General features: G+C 36.8%; 1 protein-coding gene across 4 annotated transcripts in view; it reads right to left on the reverse strand.

The window, feature by feature from the left end:
• Positions 1–1,126: 1,126 nt before the first annotated feature.
• LOC136850241 (probable methylthioribulose-1-phosphate dehydratase) overlaps positions 1,127–17,385 on the reverse strand; it is a 188,759-nt gene continuing 172,500 nt past the window's right edge. For all 4 annotated transcript variants that reach the window (XM_067123909.1, XM_067123911.1, XM_067123912.1 and 1 more), the window contains exons 7-9: positions 8,645–8,755; positions 8,106–8,197; positions 1,127–2,082 (exon numbers count right to left, since the gene is read on the reverse strand). In XM_067123909.1, the coding sequence (XP_066980010.1) occupies positions 1,965–2,082; positions 8,106–8,197; positions 8,645–8,755 (321 nt within the window). In that variant the 3' untranslated portion in view covers positions 1,127–1,964. The remainder of the gene's footprint in view (positions 2,083–8,105; positions 8,198–8,644; positions 8,756–17,385) is intronic.

Here is a 17,385-nt window from a genome sequence, read left to right on the forward strand (position 1 = left end):
AAAAATATTTAAAATGTGATTTTGTTCATGTTGGCAACCCTTGTGCTAGTTATAAGTGAAGCCTTGTACTATCAAATTCACCAACCAGTGAATGAGTGTGTGCATACATACGCAACCTACCCACGGCTGCATTTCTTTTGGGTTGTAAAAATAAAAAAATTGAGAAAATATAGTAACACATAAACAAGAATAGTGTAAAATATAAATTTAAAAAGTGAGGGCGTGTGTGTCTTACTGTACAGGTTTCCACGTAAGCAATACCTCGGTTCTGTCTCTCTCTCTCTCTCTCTCCATGCCATATCTTTTTTTTTTTGCTTTGTTACAGGACAATTCTGTACATAGTCTTTAATAAAACATGGAAAAAATCATAAACATAAAAGTACAAAACAAAATAAGCTCTAGCAAGTCATATGTTTACTTAGCCCTCTTCAGCCATCCAACATTGCATCCCCACCCCCTCCCAACCAAGGAAACTGCTCCCTAGCTCCACCCACCTTCCAAAACAACCCCTTCTCTGAGTGAGTTCCTCTACACAGCCTTACTACCCCTCCTCTCCTATGGTGTCCAGCCATCCAACTCAGCCCCCACCTTAAAAACTTCTCCCAGCTTCCCCCACCCAAAAAATCCTTTCTCAGTCTATTTATGAGTGTATGCAGTATTACCAACATTTTCCCGAGGCTGTGCAGCATTGCCAACCATTAGAGTGGTTTTTTCAAATTTTTAAAAATGTATATATCATATATCTTTGGGCACTGGTCCCTGGTCCAGGTGTGTCAAATAATGTTGAGTTCTGGATAATGGAGATCCAGATAATCAAGGGATTACTGACTGTTTCATGCCCACAAAATTAAGCAAACTGGAAGGCTGTAATTAAAGAAATAACTCACAGGTAAGCTGCCTGAGCCCTTTTCATATCGGATTTTTTTTTTATATTTTGGCTTGTACTGGTATCTTGCTTGACTTCACAGCTTTTTTTCTTCTTTTAATTTCCACCCTTTCTTTTTATTTTTCTTTAATACATATTTGGAATAAAATAATTACTTCCCAAAACATACTAGTTTTACCGTAATAACAGCATTCTGTACTAGGAAAATAGGTCACTCTGGTCTCATTAATAAAAAATACATTGCATCTATGTGTTTAGTCTCTGCAATTGAATTTATAAAAGAACATCTGAAGGAATCCATATTATTTTAAAACAGCAACATGTATTTCCTGTTATATAAATTTTAAAACCATGCTGATTTACACTACAGCTTAGTTCCTTATTCAACTAATAAATGAATGCATAATCAGTAATTCTAAGTGCAATCACTTAATAAATCTTAAACTCTAGTGAGTATCCCTACTTATGCTATCTGTAAATAAAGAACTTACACATAGGCCATTTTATGCAGTCTATCAGGGGTATAATTCTCTTGTCCAATGAGTTTACAATTGGCTTCTGCTAAGAATTAATACAAAAACTTTTAAAATTCTGAGATCTCAACTCAGGATTCTCTAATCAAAAGTGTACCCTATATTATAAAACTTGATGCATTACCATATTGACTACTTACAACAATGAAAAACTAAAAGGTCTTTGAATATACTTAAGAAACCTCAAAATGACAAAGTACCCTCCTACTGCAAAGTTTGTAAAAATTGTACCAAGAACCTTCTAGTACACAACTTCCATACATCATTCTTAATTGGGGCAGAAATATCAAGGGATACATATGGTATGAGCAATAATGCATTGTTTATATCCTGTAGACTAAGAAAGAATATAAACATGAGTACCAAGAAATCCTAAAATTCACATAAAAAGTAACAGCCAGATACATTTACAGATTTTAAAGTACCTATTCTGAAATTATCACAAACCTCATTTTTTAATTGGACTGTCCCCCATTTTCTCTTTAAACTTAATATTAATATTTGTGAAGTATACTATATGGTTTTTGTCTTAAGATTAAAGTAAATCATTTCCCATTCATGTGACCTTGCACTTCTGATGCACCTTTTGGAGGTTTTGTAGGGTCAACATCAAACTTTTTCATCTGAACAGCAATATCAAACAAGTAGTCATAACTTTCTGCCCTGGAAAGAAAAATGGGAACTGTTTGAAAATAACTAGGCTTTGTAATTACAAAGTGACAAACAATTTATAAAAAAAAAGTTCCTGTTCTTGAAAGGGAAAGCCATGTCCTTTATGTGACTGTACCTTTCATTCTCTTAGCTGCCATCTTTGAACATGAGGTTTCACTTATGAACTTATGTCTTGCCATCCAAATGGAGGGAAGGGAGGATGGACCTTGACGTAAAACAATCTGTAACTATGCAATACAGTTCATTTGCTACAAAAATATGGTTGACCAAGTTCCTTGCATATTAAGAATTCATGTACTATGAATATTACTACTGGGAATAACTTTATATCGACATTCATCAAGTCTTACCTTTTATCTGTCCAATTGTTCACTTCTCATAAAGGGGGGGGGGACCCTCAATTACACTAACATTAACAAAGAATAACTGATCCCATATCTGATGACATATAAGACCTCCCTTTCCCCCAACAAACAATTTCAGATGGCAACATTAAGAAACAAAATCTTGCCACTTACATGTAAGCATTGAATGTTACTAAATGTATGCCTAAAATATAAAAAAAAACAAGGACAAAGACTGCAACTAAGACAGTAGGAAAAATCTGTCATTTACAAGAGAAAACAAAAGCTTAAGTATGACAGAAAACATTTTATAACACTCCCTTCCATATCAGCCTCCATTGGATAACTCTGTGAAAATTAACTTTTAAGTGCTTCAATTTCCAAAGAAAATTAAAACAAAAAACAAAGTTACAGGTCAAAAATTAGGAACTAGTATCTAAAAGTTTTCTGTGACCTCATCTCCCCACCCTCTCTGGGAATGTATTTTTACTGACATTTAGTTTACCAGTATAGTATTGTATCTAATACAGTTATATAGTGTTGCATATATATATTCTTCAGTCAGTTTTTGTGTCTACATAGGCATATGCACTGCAATAAGGTAAAATGTGTGCTCACTGTACATTTACTGGACTTTCTCTTTTCCTCTTTCAGGGCTATTCTTTATATGAATAAGAAAATTTTTGAGAGGAATGCTAAATTCTTTGCAAACAGAGAGAGAGAGAGAGAGAGAGAGAGAGAGAGAGAGAGAGAGAGAGAGAGAGAGAGAGAGAGAGAGAGAGAGAGAGAGAGAGAGAGAGAGAGAGAGTCATTGGTTTGCATTAGTGTTTGTGACTATTTTGTCTCATGCATCAATGTGTGAGCGTGTTGTATCAATGCATAGATTTAGGCCCTCTTCATACTACTGCCGGAGTTAGGTGAGCACAAAATATGTTCAGTTTAAGATATAGGAATGATTCAATAAGAAAACTGTGATGAAAAGGTAATGTTTATTGATAAAGGACGATGAAATAACAGTTCAGGATATAAGTATGTATTTAGAAAAGATTTCTCTCATGAAATGAACAAATTCAGGTAAATGGCAACCCTTTCATTGCAAGGGTGCCAGTTATGATGCACTTTGCTGTAATGATAATAAAAGTAGGTAATAATTCAACTCAATACATATATAATAGCAATATTACAGCATTATCCACTTTGGCTAGTTACAAATACTGGTAGTGTACTGTGTCTGGGTAAATATTAGCCTACCAGCTACCACATTTTCACATACAGGACTCTTGTGTATGTTCCTAGTCAGTTTTGAAAAAAAGGTCTCACATGCTGTCAAATATGGTAAGAAAAATAGGGAATAATCTTAATAACTATGTGAAATATTCAATGTGAGGAAAGGGGTGCTGGGCTTGCAGTGAAGGGAGGAGGGTGGGTATGTAGGTAGCTTAATAGCCTAACCCAACTTATAATCAGTGTTGAGTCTGCTTATTGGTAATTCACTAATTACTATAATGCTAGTCTTAAGAATAGAATAATAATTTTGGTTGAATTTAAAGCTGAACTGTTACACTTTTGTGTAATATATTGAGCTCATAAAATACAGGAGATGCTGAAAAAACAAGCTGACAAGTGCCAGTATGCTACATTGCATACCATTTGCGATAAAAAGTTTCCCCAAAAGTATGATTAAAGAAATTAGTTTACACCATAAGATGGAGAGCCTTCTCAACTTAAGGACGACTCCCTAGCCGCTCTTGAAAAGACATGAGCTCACAAAAGAAGGCTGACAGTCTCCATGCAGTCAAATGAAGTGTGTGAAAGTTTTGATGAAATTTTCTCAAATGTGACTATTTGAGATCCTTCCTGAACAGGAGGAGGTGACAGACATCTACCACCAAGAGGTAGCTTGGGAACCATTCCTTTTGGCCAAGGAGCTATCAATGTCATCTTTGAGTTCTCCAATGCTCGCAACTTGATGATTATTTTCCTCAAAACTGCAAATGGAGTAAAAGTGAAAATGCCTGAATTCGACCACCTTAAAGAAAAGCCTTGACTGCCCATGCCTGAGGATCCTGACATGGAAAGCAGTAAGCTGGGAGTTTTGCATTTTGGGCAGTCACAAAAAGATCAATGATTGGGGCTCCCAAAAGGCTCTACAGCTTCTGACAAGACTTGTGGGTGCAGAGACCATTAGGATGGGAGAACTTTCCCTTTCCTGCCGAGATGGTCCTTGATAATACTGGTTTTCCCTAAGGCGAACTACAGTATAAGAATAATGTTCCTGAACTGAGTCGAAAGGATGAGTTTCTCTACTAGCCTGAACAAATCCCTTGATTTCATACCTCCTTTATGTAAGAGAAAGGTTGAATTGTTGGAACAGACTGTGATCGACTTGTCTCTCACTGGATGATCTCTTGCATAAGACTTCCAAACTGATAAAAACTCTAGGTTGTTTATATGCATGTTTCTCTCTCTATGTTCCCCAGAATGGCTTCCCAACCTGACACTAACTCATCTGAGGACAAAATGAGGTCTGCTCTTGAAGTTGGGGGCAGATCCATCAGCAGTCTTGACCAATTCACCTACCAACAGAAACAACCTAAATGATCTGAAGGAACTATCACTTGTGCCAAGTCCATATGATGAGACCTGTCCCATGAATTCTTGAGGTAACATTGAACCGGTCTCATTCATAGATGGGACAAGTTGACAAACTTCTTTAAAGAGGCTATGTGTTCCAGAAGAGACACCCACTTCTTGGCTGGAGGCTTTTCTAATGGTTGAAATTCTCTCAGCAGTGACAGATAATCATATGCCCATTTCTCTGTTGGAAAAGCCCAAAAAGAGAGTTGATCTTCATCCCCAGATAGATAACTGACTGAGTTGGAAGAAGCACGAACGTGTTGACACTGATCTGAATGACCAGCACTGAGGTTAGATGTAGAAGACAATCCATTGCCCTCAAGATTGCTTGAAACAAGTTAGCAAGAACTAACCAATCATCCAACAATAACAGAACTCGGATCCCTAGCGGATTCATGCTAACGGTGCCGAAACACAGGTGAATACTTGTGGCGTCATAGTCAGACCAAAACACAGCTGTGAATTAGACAACATTCCCTTTGAAGACAAAGTACAGCTACTTCCTTGGCTGAAGATGGATCAAGACATGGAAGTACATGGCCTGCATATTGTTAGAAATCACCCAGTTGCCTTCTGGATGGCTACCATGGCCAAACTGGATGGCTTTATCAAAAAGGGAGTCTGACAAACTTGTTGAGACTAGAGATATCCCATATACTTGGTCAATTGCCTAACTGACGATAACAGTAAACTCAGGTCTTCAAATTTACCTATTCTTTTCCCCTGAACTATACATCAAGCATTTGAAGACACAGCAGGAGTGAAAGAGGAACCAGACCTATAGGGCAAAGGAGGAGTGGGAGGAGTAACCAAATGCCTATGTAGTCTATCAAGCTCTCGCATCTTCCAATATGTAACAAAACTATTCATTTTCTCATCAGATCACTCCTTGAATTCTTCACAAGAAGAAGAGAAATCATATTCATTTCTCCTACAGGAACCACACACCTTATGACCATCATGCCCAACTGAATATGTACGGTTTACACAAAACTTGTTCTTACAGAACTTCACACCCCCATCCCTGCTTGCTGTAGATGACAATGCAAAACAGAAAAGCTCAATACCATACAGGTGACTTGAGAAGGCTCTACCAAGTCAAAACTTTTCATCAAAACAATGAGACATTTGGCGACGCACAAATTCCTTACTCTTAGAGTGCTTGAAAGGCTTAAAGGTGATAAGGTTTTGGTCATTTCTTTTATATAGCTGTATATTTACCCATTTGATATGCCATCCATGAGATCAGATGATGCTAGAGGTAAGAAGCGCAAAAATAAATCATTCTTTATTTTTGTTATTTCAATACCCTCTATAATCAAAATAAATGACAAAGAAACTAATAGCGATAATTATGAAGACAGTAAATTAAGGAGACGAAAGTCACTGTTAATATTCTGCAGATTCTGTGAAAAATTTAGTACTGTAGTTGACTTACGGTTAGGCTAACTTGGGAATGTAGGCTAAATGTGTTATAGTACACTATTGTACTTTAAGAAAATTAGTGCTTAGTACAGTATGAAGTTATAAAATGATAAATTGAAAATATATGAGTAATAAAATGATAAAAAGCAGTGTCAGAACTTAGCCAAGTAGTAGGCTAAGTCAGCAACTAAGCTATTTGCATGTGGAATCAGCTTGTAAGACAGAGTTTACATAGGGGCTTCATATTTTAGGGATGTATTCTATATTCCGGGATTTTCTGTGGTCCGACAGTGGCCTGGGCCCACCCAAGGTTCCTGGATTTAAGAGGTTGGACTGTACAGGTTTTTTCAAGTTTTTGATCCATGTTGACACTGGGCTTTTATTAGTCCCATCAGCTTTTGTTTAATACTACATAGTGTACAGTCTTTAAGTTTGCAAATTCCTGGACATCCTTTTCAACTATATCAAGGGCAAATCCTTAAATTTAGGGAATGCACACCTTTAGAGCACAAACACAATCTATGTGCAAAACACTGACCCACAAGATCAAGCTCTCTTGCACAGACTAGCATTTCTGTATGCTATGACATTCTGATTTAGTGTGGCCTTATTCATAACACTTTAAGTACTAATTACACCTATTTTTGAATTTAATAATTCTGACAGATTTATATCCAATGGTTATGTAGTCAAGCAAAATTTTGGAAGTGTGTCAATAACAGAAATCAAAGAGGTCTTTGCTGAATACTAACCCTTTTTTGGTAATGATGGATCTATGTAGGGTAACTGTTTCAATATTTCCATCTGGAGAATGTTTGTAGTTAGTCAGCAAAGCTACCTCTGTATCATTAATGCCTTGACAAAAATGTTCTTACCATTCCATTATTTTCAGAAGAAGCATGTTGCTGTTCTTTTGGAGACATTCAAATACTCTTGTTAAGTTAGACCTTCACTCTTTGTATGAAGAAGTATGCTATGTAAAAGTTGGAAATTTCTTTAAAATCATATGTCTAATCCAGGACATTATGGAAGGTCATATTAACTCAGCATTCAAAGTTGCTATTTATTTTCCAAAAGTCAATAAATCTTGATTAGCAGCAGCAATGTCTGAGAAAGCAATGTAAGCTTCAACGTACTCATGAGCAGATGTTACTCAGCTAAATCCTTTTCTCTATGCCATATGGTTTTATGCAATTAAAACTTCATCTGATGACTTTGGGATACTTGTGCACCATGATGAACTTAACTGCTGCCATTAAAAAGCCATGGGGCACTAGACAAATCTTATCCTGGAGACATGACACTACAGAAATAAAAAAATGAAAGCACTAATTAAAAATACCTCTAGCAATGAGAATAAAGAAGTGAGAGAAGAATACGCAGCCCATGAGATACAAGTTTCCAAGGAACTGGCATTTCTCACCAGATACAATCAGTGTCCTTTGGTCATGAGGGCATGTACAAGAAGTTCCCTTTTTGTGGAGACAAGTTTTGTATGGCCAAAGCAGGTACACAAAAGTACAGTATATGCAATTACAAAGGACATAAGGAAGCACTGTTATTCAGCACACTTAAGTCTACTCAGAATTTTTTAAAAACTGTACTCACATGGTTTTTGCTTTTTCCCAAGTGTCTCCCCAGACATAAACGCCATGCCGTCTGACTAAAACTGCCTGAGTATCAGGGTACAACTCCAGTGCCTGCAGAAAAAATCAATTAGTCTTTGATAGGATTTCTACAACCTTGTGGCAAAAAGAAATACTGTTCAATTTTCAGCTTTTTTTTTTACTAAGCTTCCCATATCTTCAATTTAGATGGAAAAACATTGACTACTGAAACTTGGAAATTAATGTCATTCATGGTTTATGCATCTTTACTGATACAATGTTCTCCAACAGAGATCCTATGTACAAATTAATGTGAGCCTGGTACCATGACAAAGTATAGATATAGTGCTTGTGGAAGCTGTGACAATTCTTTTATCTGTAACAAGTTATATAACATCACATATAATGTTAAAATTTCTAAAAACCACCTTATCCATATACAAATGACATCTTCACTGATTTAAAATTCATCAAACTTGTCTGCAATTAGTCTACCCATGCTGTACTATATCAGGAAATGACAAAATAACCAACACTAACCTGTGACATACTATCTGCTAAATCTGCTTCAAATGGAGTGTTTTCAATGATTGGAACTATTAGTTCCTCGTCATATCTCATCTGACGGTCTTCTGAGCCACATTTTATACCCTGACAAAAACCAGCTAAATTATAAATAATGTTTCTCCAAAAAGAGAAAAAAATTATCTTATTTATTAAAATAAAAAAATTTCAATACAAACAGCTCTTTGAATTACCCAGTACAAAATCTTAGATACTTCCCACTCAATTTACAATTAGAAAATTGCCTGATGACTAGCAAGAAGTGACAAAGAAGCTCCCTACTACAACCTTGGGCTCCAGCCAGGTAAGTTTCATTTTTTGTATAGTATGGGAGGCATAGCTGTAAAAAACCCAGTTTGGGCATTAGAACATTTTTATGTTACTGATGAGTTTATAAAAAAGTAATTGTTTTTAAAAATATAAATGTTCATAATAAAATTTATTATTTGGATACTTACCTACTGTTGCCATACAATTACAGTAAAAGAATTGGATTGCTTGGCTAAGCCAGATGACTGTCCAGTTCATCTATTCTCCATCAGGTGTGTTTTGAATTCTGCATTATTCATGACAGTCCACTATTTGGGATAAATCTTACCTACTGTAAAAGATAGTTGATTCCCATATTAAAAACAGGATGGTGGGTAGTGCTGCTAGACAAAATCTGCTCAGCCAAGTGAACTAAACATTTCTTACATGAAACCCAAAGCATTCTTATTTGATCTGGAATCATTCATGGATATTACTGCTGCGAGAAGGTGGATTCCATTTGTAGAGCAAGGCTCTCGTAAGTGCTTAGTGAAGAGCAGCCCAATGGAGAAAACTGCTTCAGCTTCAGCCAGAATGACAAAAGCATGAAGGGATGCCTGTGGCTGGGCCTGAAAGCCCCTACAAGGGCAGCCAGTTAAAAATAAATACCTTAATGATATAAAGGTACTCTCCTATATACAATGTATAAACCTTCAATTCAGGAAAAGACTTACCCATTGCTATCAATGGACTAACGGCTTCACAGTTTTCAGATGCGATTTCTGCGTACTTAAAGTAGCAAGAAGCAGAAACTGAATTGCACTTCTACTGCAGTGCATTAATCACCTCCTCAAGACAAATTTGTTATATTATGAGTGTTTACCTTTAATAAAGGTAAAAGATCTGGAACTAGTTTCTCATGTGCTAGCCAGATCAAATATTTAACAAAGGAGGACACTGCATTCTTTGACAAGGGCATTTTAGGTTTTCAAACACCACACAACAATTGGTTAACTTTACACCTTACAGGACTTAATCTAAATAAATCTTAATTTCCTTAACCCTTAAACGCCTACTGGACGTATCATACGTCGACTAAAATTGTCTGTTGGGTGTCAAGTGGACGTACCGTACGTCGACTACAAAAAATTTTAACCTTCGGTCAACTTTGACTCGACCGAAATGGTAAAAAAACGCAATTGTAAGCTAAAACTCTTACATTCTAGTAATATTCAATCATGTACCTTCATTTTGCAACAAATTGGAAGTCTCTAGCACAATATTTCGATTTATGGTGAATTTTTGAAAAAACTTTTTTCTTATGCCCGCGTGGTAACTCGGCCGAAAATTTCAGAAATTCTTTCGTCATTTTGTTGTAATTTTTGCACTGTTCTATATTAGCCGTTACATAAAGTTTTATATATGAAAATGTGTGCAATTTAATGTAAAATACAGCAAAATACAACCCATGGTTGTAGCTTTTATCAGTTTGGAAATATTTTCATATAAACCACGATAACTGCCAAAATTTCAACCTTGGTCAACTTTGACTTCGACCGAAATGGTAAAAAAACGCAATTGTAAGCTAAAACTCTTACATTCTAGTAATATTCAATCATGTACCTTCATTTTGCAACAAATTGGAAGTCTCTAGCACAATATTTCGATTTATGGTGAATTTTTGAAAAAACTTTTTCTTATGCCCGCGTGGTAACTTCGGCCGAAAATTTCAGAAATTCTTTTTCGTCATTTTGTTGTAATTTTTGCACTGTTCTATATTAGCCATTACATAAAGTTTTATATATGAAAATGTGTGCAATTTAATGTAAAATACAGCAAAATACAACCCATGGTTGTAGCTTTTATCAGTTTGGAAATATTTTCATATAAACCACGATAACTGCCAAAATTTCAACCTTGGTCAACTTTGACTCAACCGAAATGGTAAAAAACGCATTTTAAGCTAAAACTCTTACATTCTAGTAATATTCAATCATTTACCTTCATTTTGCAACCAACTGGAAGTCTCTAGCACAATATCTCGATTTATGGTGAATTTTTTAAAAAAACTTTTTCCATACGTCTGCGCCAGAAATTCTTTCGTCACATTGTCGTAATGTTTGCACCGTTTTATATTAGTCGTTACATAAACTTTTATATATGGAAATGTGCGCAATTTCATGTAGAATACAACAGAAAATAACTCATGGTTGTAGCTTTTATCAGTTTTGAAATATTTTCATATAAATCACGATAACTGCCAAAATTTCAACCTTCGGTCAACTTTAACTCGGCGAAATGGTCAAAAAACGTAATTATAAGCTAAAACTCTTACATTCTAGTAATATTCAATCATGTACCTTCATTTTGCAACAAACTGGAAGTCTCTAGCACAATATTTCGATTTATGGTGAATTTCTGAAAAAAAAAAAAAAAAAACTTTTTCCTTACATCTGCGCTGCATAACTCAGCCGAACATCTCAGAAATTCTTTCGTCATGTTGTCATAATGTTTGCATCGTTTTACATTAGTCGTTACATAAACTTTTATATATGAAAATGTGTGCAATTTCATGTAGAATACAACAGAAAATAGCTCATGGTTGTAGCTTTTATCAGTTTTGAAATATTTTCACATAAATCACGATAACTGCCAAAATTTCAACCTTCGGTCAACTTTAACTCGACCGAAATGGTAAAAAACGCAATTGTAAGCTAAAACTCTTACATTCTAGTAATATTCAATCGTTTACCTTCATTTTGCAATAAATTGGAAGTCTCTAGCACAATATTTCGATTTATGGTGAATTTTTGAAAAAAACATTTCTGGGTTGTCCAACCTGTGTCAGCCAGTGAAATTACCATTCAGCACTTATTTCTAGGTAAAGCTATTGCTAAACATACCAGAGAAAAGCTAAATGCTAAGCTGGAGTTACTACCCCCAGTGCGAGCTCCATGAAATGGAGTCATGTATGAGAAAGGGTGAGATTGTCACAAACACAGGCCTCCGCCCTGTAAACATTCCCAATGTCAAAAGTCCCACCGAGTGAGGTGCCGTTACAAACTCCCGCACCACTCGCAGACTGTAAACAAACCAGCGTCACCCACATTCCATTTTTAGCACGCGTCGCTTTTGTTCGTTTTTTTTGTGTGCGCTCTTTTGTGGCCTTTTTTCTTGATCTAATGGCATCCTCACAGGATTCTTCATCACCTAAGTTGAGTACCATCTCTTTATTTTATTTTAGGCGGTTGAGGCTCCTTATTTCCCTCTAATTTAATAATTAGGGGGATTTATAACGCCCGCCTCGTCCACCTTCTCCCGGCCTCATGTGACCTTCAGTCTCGGTGCGGGATTTTTATGTCGGGGCTTCGCTCCCCTTCATTTTCTTATGTTTTGTGCCTTTTGCTTATCCTATATTCAATTGGGCATTATTATTTATTGTTTTGTTACCCTTCTCTGGGGAAGTTCGGGTCCTTGTCGTTTAGGCTACGGGTTTTCCCCCTTGGGCCTATCCGCTCTTTATCAATTCTTATATGTGTTGTATTTTGGACCCTCACTCCCTCCAGTGTTTGGGTATATTATTTGAGATGGTACAGTTATGCTTATTAGGTTTATTTTAGGCCTAGCGCACGGATGTCTTTGATATTTACGGATTATGTCCTTTGTTTTTAATCTTGAAGGTCGGCCATTTTCCCTCCACGCTGTTATCGCGTTGGGTTTGGTCCTCCCTTCTACATGTGTCTTTATGATTATTTGAATTATTGAATTATTTTATTTATGCCTAGGTTAGGTTAACTTTTTAGGCTAGTCTGGTAGATACCTTCTCCCCCTGGGCTACCTTCTTCAGCCAGCCGGCTGTGTTAGGTTAGCCTAGGAGTTAGGCTATGGCGTTCTGTTCCTTTCCTCGGAAGGGAGGTTTAGGTGTGTAGGAGGGCCTCATGGTTGGTGCTTCCCTTTGGGTGGTGTTATGGTTAGAGGTTTTGGGCCTGCGTTATCTCCCTCTCCCTGTTTTGGCCTTTCCGTTTGGACTGTTGAGTCCTAGTAAGGTTAAGCTGGAATAGCGAGGGTATCTTGCGTAGCCTACCCTCATCCGATCCACACCTTCGGGTTAGCTTCCAACTTCATGTATATACCCCTCTCCTACCTCCTTTCTCCCCCCCCCTTGCTCTCTTCCCCCTTGGTTCGCTTTCATATACTTTGTTAACTTACCAAGGCTTGAGAGCTTTACCCTGTTCCTTACGCTATAGCCTACATCCCCTTCCTCTGCATTGATTGGTTTTGTCCTCTCGGTACTGGGTTTCCGACCTTACCCGGTCGGCACCCTGTCGAGGTCTTGTTTGGTGACCGGGGGTGCTCCCACACTCCTGTTCACCATTCCTTTTACCTTTCTTTGCTCATTTGGCCTTTGAGGGTTCCCCATTCTCTCCTCTCTCATTATTGTTCGTACATGTTTGTCCGATCGAGAGGGAGAAAGGTGGATCTCATGGCGCCCGGGGAGTGCTTACTCACCCCCTGGTCGCCGCTACTGGTCCCCCTCTCCTGGCCTGTCCCAACTCCCCCCCTCCCTCTAGCGTCAGTGCGTTGTTTTTCCTCAACCCAGGTGTCGTTCTCCCAGACCGTCACCTTGGGGAAAAATTGGGTACATGCAGCCAGTTAGAGTTTCCCACCTGACTGTCTTCTGTCATATTCACACGCCACTGACGTTTACCTTCGTTCTATTCATTTAGAACACGTACGGTTCCCTAGTATCTACCCTCCGCCGACTAGCTAATTTTGTATTTTCCGCTAGGTAGTCAGGCGTTCTCGTCGCTTACCACTCTGGTGGATACAGTGTATGGTCGGTCGGTGCTCACCACACCTCCTCCGCTGTCACTGTATTAGAGTAACAGGACTCCCCTGGCTCCAAGCAGAAACACCCACTCTTACTTATAGTTGACCTTTCACTAGCATGCATATATATATTTATATATAAAGTATTTCTGAAACTTTTGAATTTTACATGTCCCTTCGGGACCTTCCTGTTGCTCCGGATTAACTCCGGCGATCCCTTTATGTTGTTTTTGATCTTGCATGATCTAGTAGACCCCTTAACCTCCCAGTATGCTCCGGCGGGGCCTACCTAGCCTAATTATCTATTATCCTGTGACACTGCTCCGGCACCCTACTCCGGCGGCCTTATCAGCATACTCATGTACCCGTCCACTTACAGATGGTGCGTTGTCAGGAGCAGGGGTGCACGGCAGTCCTTCAGCAAGCTAGTGGACATGAAGTTTGCAGGTCCCACTCCGGATGCGCTGTCCACGTAGGGGACCTGGTCGTCTGGCACCCTGATGGCTGTGAGGTGTGCTACGCTCTCTATGAGCAGGTTCTGGATGAGTCGGTAAGTTAGTTATTTCCTTTCCGATTCATGCTTTCTTTGAGTTTTGTCTCTTATGGATAATTGGAAGATACAGTGAACCCTCGCTACTTCGCGGTTCGACTATCGCGGATTCACGACTTCGCGGATTTTTTCCATTACGTATGTATATTATAAGAGAAAATATATAGCGGATTTTCTGGAAATTTCAAAAATAGTCGCGATATATGAAGACCCAAATGTTTCATTAATTCCATTAATAATTATTAATATCTGCTAGTACTGTTGGTTCATTGCAATATGACATATAATTCAGTACAAAATGAAATTAAACAAAAAGATGCTTAACTGCATCGCGGATTTTTCAGAAATATTCATAGAAAAATTAAAATTAAAAAGTACCGCCATATCGGCAGCCATATTGCGGAAAACAGCGATGTTTCATCATGTTACGTGAGAAGAACGGCTTGGGAGACCGACGCGCAAGGACTGGAAGCTTCGTATATACCCACAGGCACTCGGACAAGGCACGTGAGTGGTACATAAGAGAATATCTTATCACTGTTGATGTTTCATCTTAAATCACTGTAAAAATAATTAAAATCCGAATTTCATACGTAAGCAACTCAAGGATACTGTATACTCTCTCATCACCAGCTTGTCAAGACTTAGTCAAGACTTAGTCTCGTCCCAAGCTACTGTGCTGTACAGTACACACCATTTCTCTCTCTCTCTCTCTCTCTCTCTCTCTCTCTCTCAATGAAATATGAATTACTGTATCATAAACTTTTATGTACAGAATTAAAAATAATTTCATTGATAAATTTGTTTCTTTTAGCAACTAAAAAATTATTTTCCTAATTCTTTCGTTAGTAGTGAGCAGCTTCAGTCAGCTGATTCTCAGAACGTAAACATTACAAATATGGGACGATCTTTTTTATGCATATTACTGTGATAGGAGATCAAAATAGTAATACAGTGTTTAAGTGCATAGGAAGTGTTTATAACAGTGTGGGAAAGGCTATAAAGCCTTTAAATATATACCATGTATATACAGTAAAAATAATTAAAATCCGAATTTCATACGTAAGCAACTCAAGGATGCCTGTATGCCTCATCACCAGCTTGTCAGAGACTTAGTCAAGAGACGAGTCTCGTCCCAAGCTACTGTGCTGTACAGTACACACATTTCTCTCTCTCTCTCTCTCTCTCTCTCTCTCTCTCTCTCTCTCTCTCTCTCTCTCTCTCTCTCTCTCTCTCTCTCTCTCTCTCTCAATGAAATATATGAATTACTGTATCACTTAATCTTTTATGTACAGAATTAAATAATTTCATTGATAAATTTATTTCTTTTGGCAACTAGAAATTATTTTCCTAATTCTTTCGTTGTGGTAGGCAGCTTCAGTCAGCTGATTCTCCAAGAGCGTAAACATTACAAATATGGGACGATCTTTTTTTTATGCATATTACTGTGATAGGAGATCAAAATAGTAATACAGTGTTTAAGTGCATAGGAAGTGTTTATAACAGTGTGGGAAAGGCTATACAGTAAAGCCTTTAAATATATACCATGTATATACAGTATATGCCTCTAGGGAGGGCCAATGTACTTGCGGAATTTCACTTATGTGGGGGTTTCTGCCCCATTATCCATGATAGGCAGAGGATCACTGTATATAACATATATATATATATATATATATATATATATATATATATATATATATATATACACCTATATATGTATATCTATATGTATATGTATATGTATATGTATATGTATATGTATATATATATATGTATATGTATATGTATATATGTATATGTATATATATATATATATATATATATATATATATATATATATATATATATATATATATATATATATATATATATATATATATATATATATATATATATATATATATATATATATATATATATATATATATATATATATATATATATATATATATATATATATATATATATGCATGGAGACTTTTGTTATTACTAAAAGACAATATTTGAACTTAGCTAACAAATCTTGGCATGAAGTCATTTTCATGCAAATACTGTAATCTTTAAAACACCCAGAATCCTATTAAAATTACATCACTCAAGCCAATGATGGAATGCTGCCTCTACAAGTCCATATAAAATAATAATAAATTTATTCTAATATTCATGAAGTCAATGATTCATAACAAGTAACCAAAAAGAACAGTTACTGCAGAAATAAAAAACATATTTCAAGGTTAGAACATACCTGTCACCATTTATGTCAACTCCTAAGACTTGAACCCGCAGCAGTGCAAACATTTGTCCTTTCAAGATTAAATCAACTCGTAGAAGACTTTCTCCAATTTTTTCACGTGAGAAGAACACAACTTGCCCAGTCTCATCTGCTCTTGGTGCCCCTCCAACATATGACATATAATTGCCAAAAAAATGTCCAGCAGTAACTGAATACCCTTTAAAGATAAAATATAAAACAAAACTTAATTTTATCATCAATGTGCAAAACACTGAAAAGCATGTTTTTCATAAATAGTGTCTGCATGTAAAATACATAGAGTAAGCAATGAAAATTTATGCTCTAGAATTTCATGTGTTTGCAAATGGACAAACCATTGCCTTCCTGTGCACTTCAGGATGAAGTGGCAGCCTCCATACTTGGAAAATCCTACCACCCAAAGGTGGAATATTTCTCCTTAAATCCCATAAACTCCAGTATTTCCAGTTTCCATGATCCTTTTTCATTGCACTTGTGTCACTGGTAATATGTTGTCAAGTGTTTGTAATTCCAGTTTCCTGCCTCTTTAGCGTTACTTTTGTTTCCTAGTGTCTTTCATTCCGATGTGTTGATTTTGTTATTAGATGTAGCATTTTTGTATAAAAGCTGGTTGTTTTTCTCTCTAAATGTCCTACCACTCTGGGAAAAGGTACAGAATAGGAAATCACTTACTAATAGTCAAATGTATATAGTTTTTTTTATAGTGATTGCATTATGATTTATTGTTTGTTTTACTTGAGAGCACATGCTCTGAAATTCTAATTATTTGTAATTAGAAGAAGTGAAATTGCCTCAGACTACCGCCTCCACACC

Source organism: Macrobrachium rosenbergii, chromosome 21, assembly GCF_040412425.1.
Source record: "Macrobrachium rosenbergii isolate ZJJX-2024 chromosome 21, ASM4041242v1, whole genome shotgun sequence".
NCBI lineage: Eukaryota > Metazoa > Arthropoda > Malacostraca > Decapoda > Palaemonidae > Macrobrachium > Macrobrachium rosenbergii.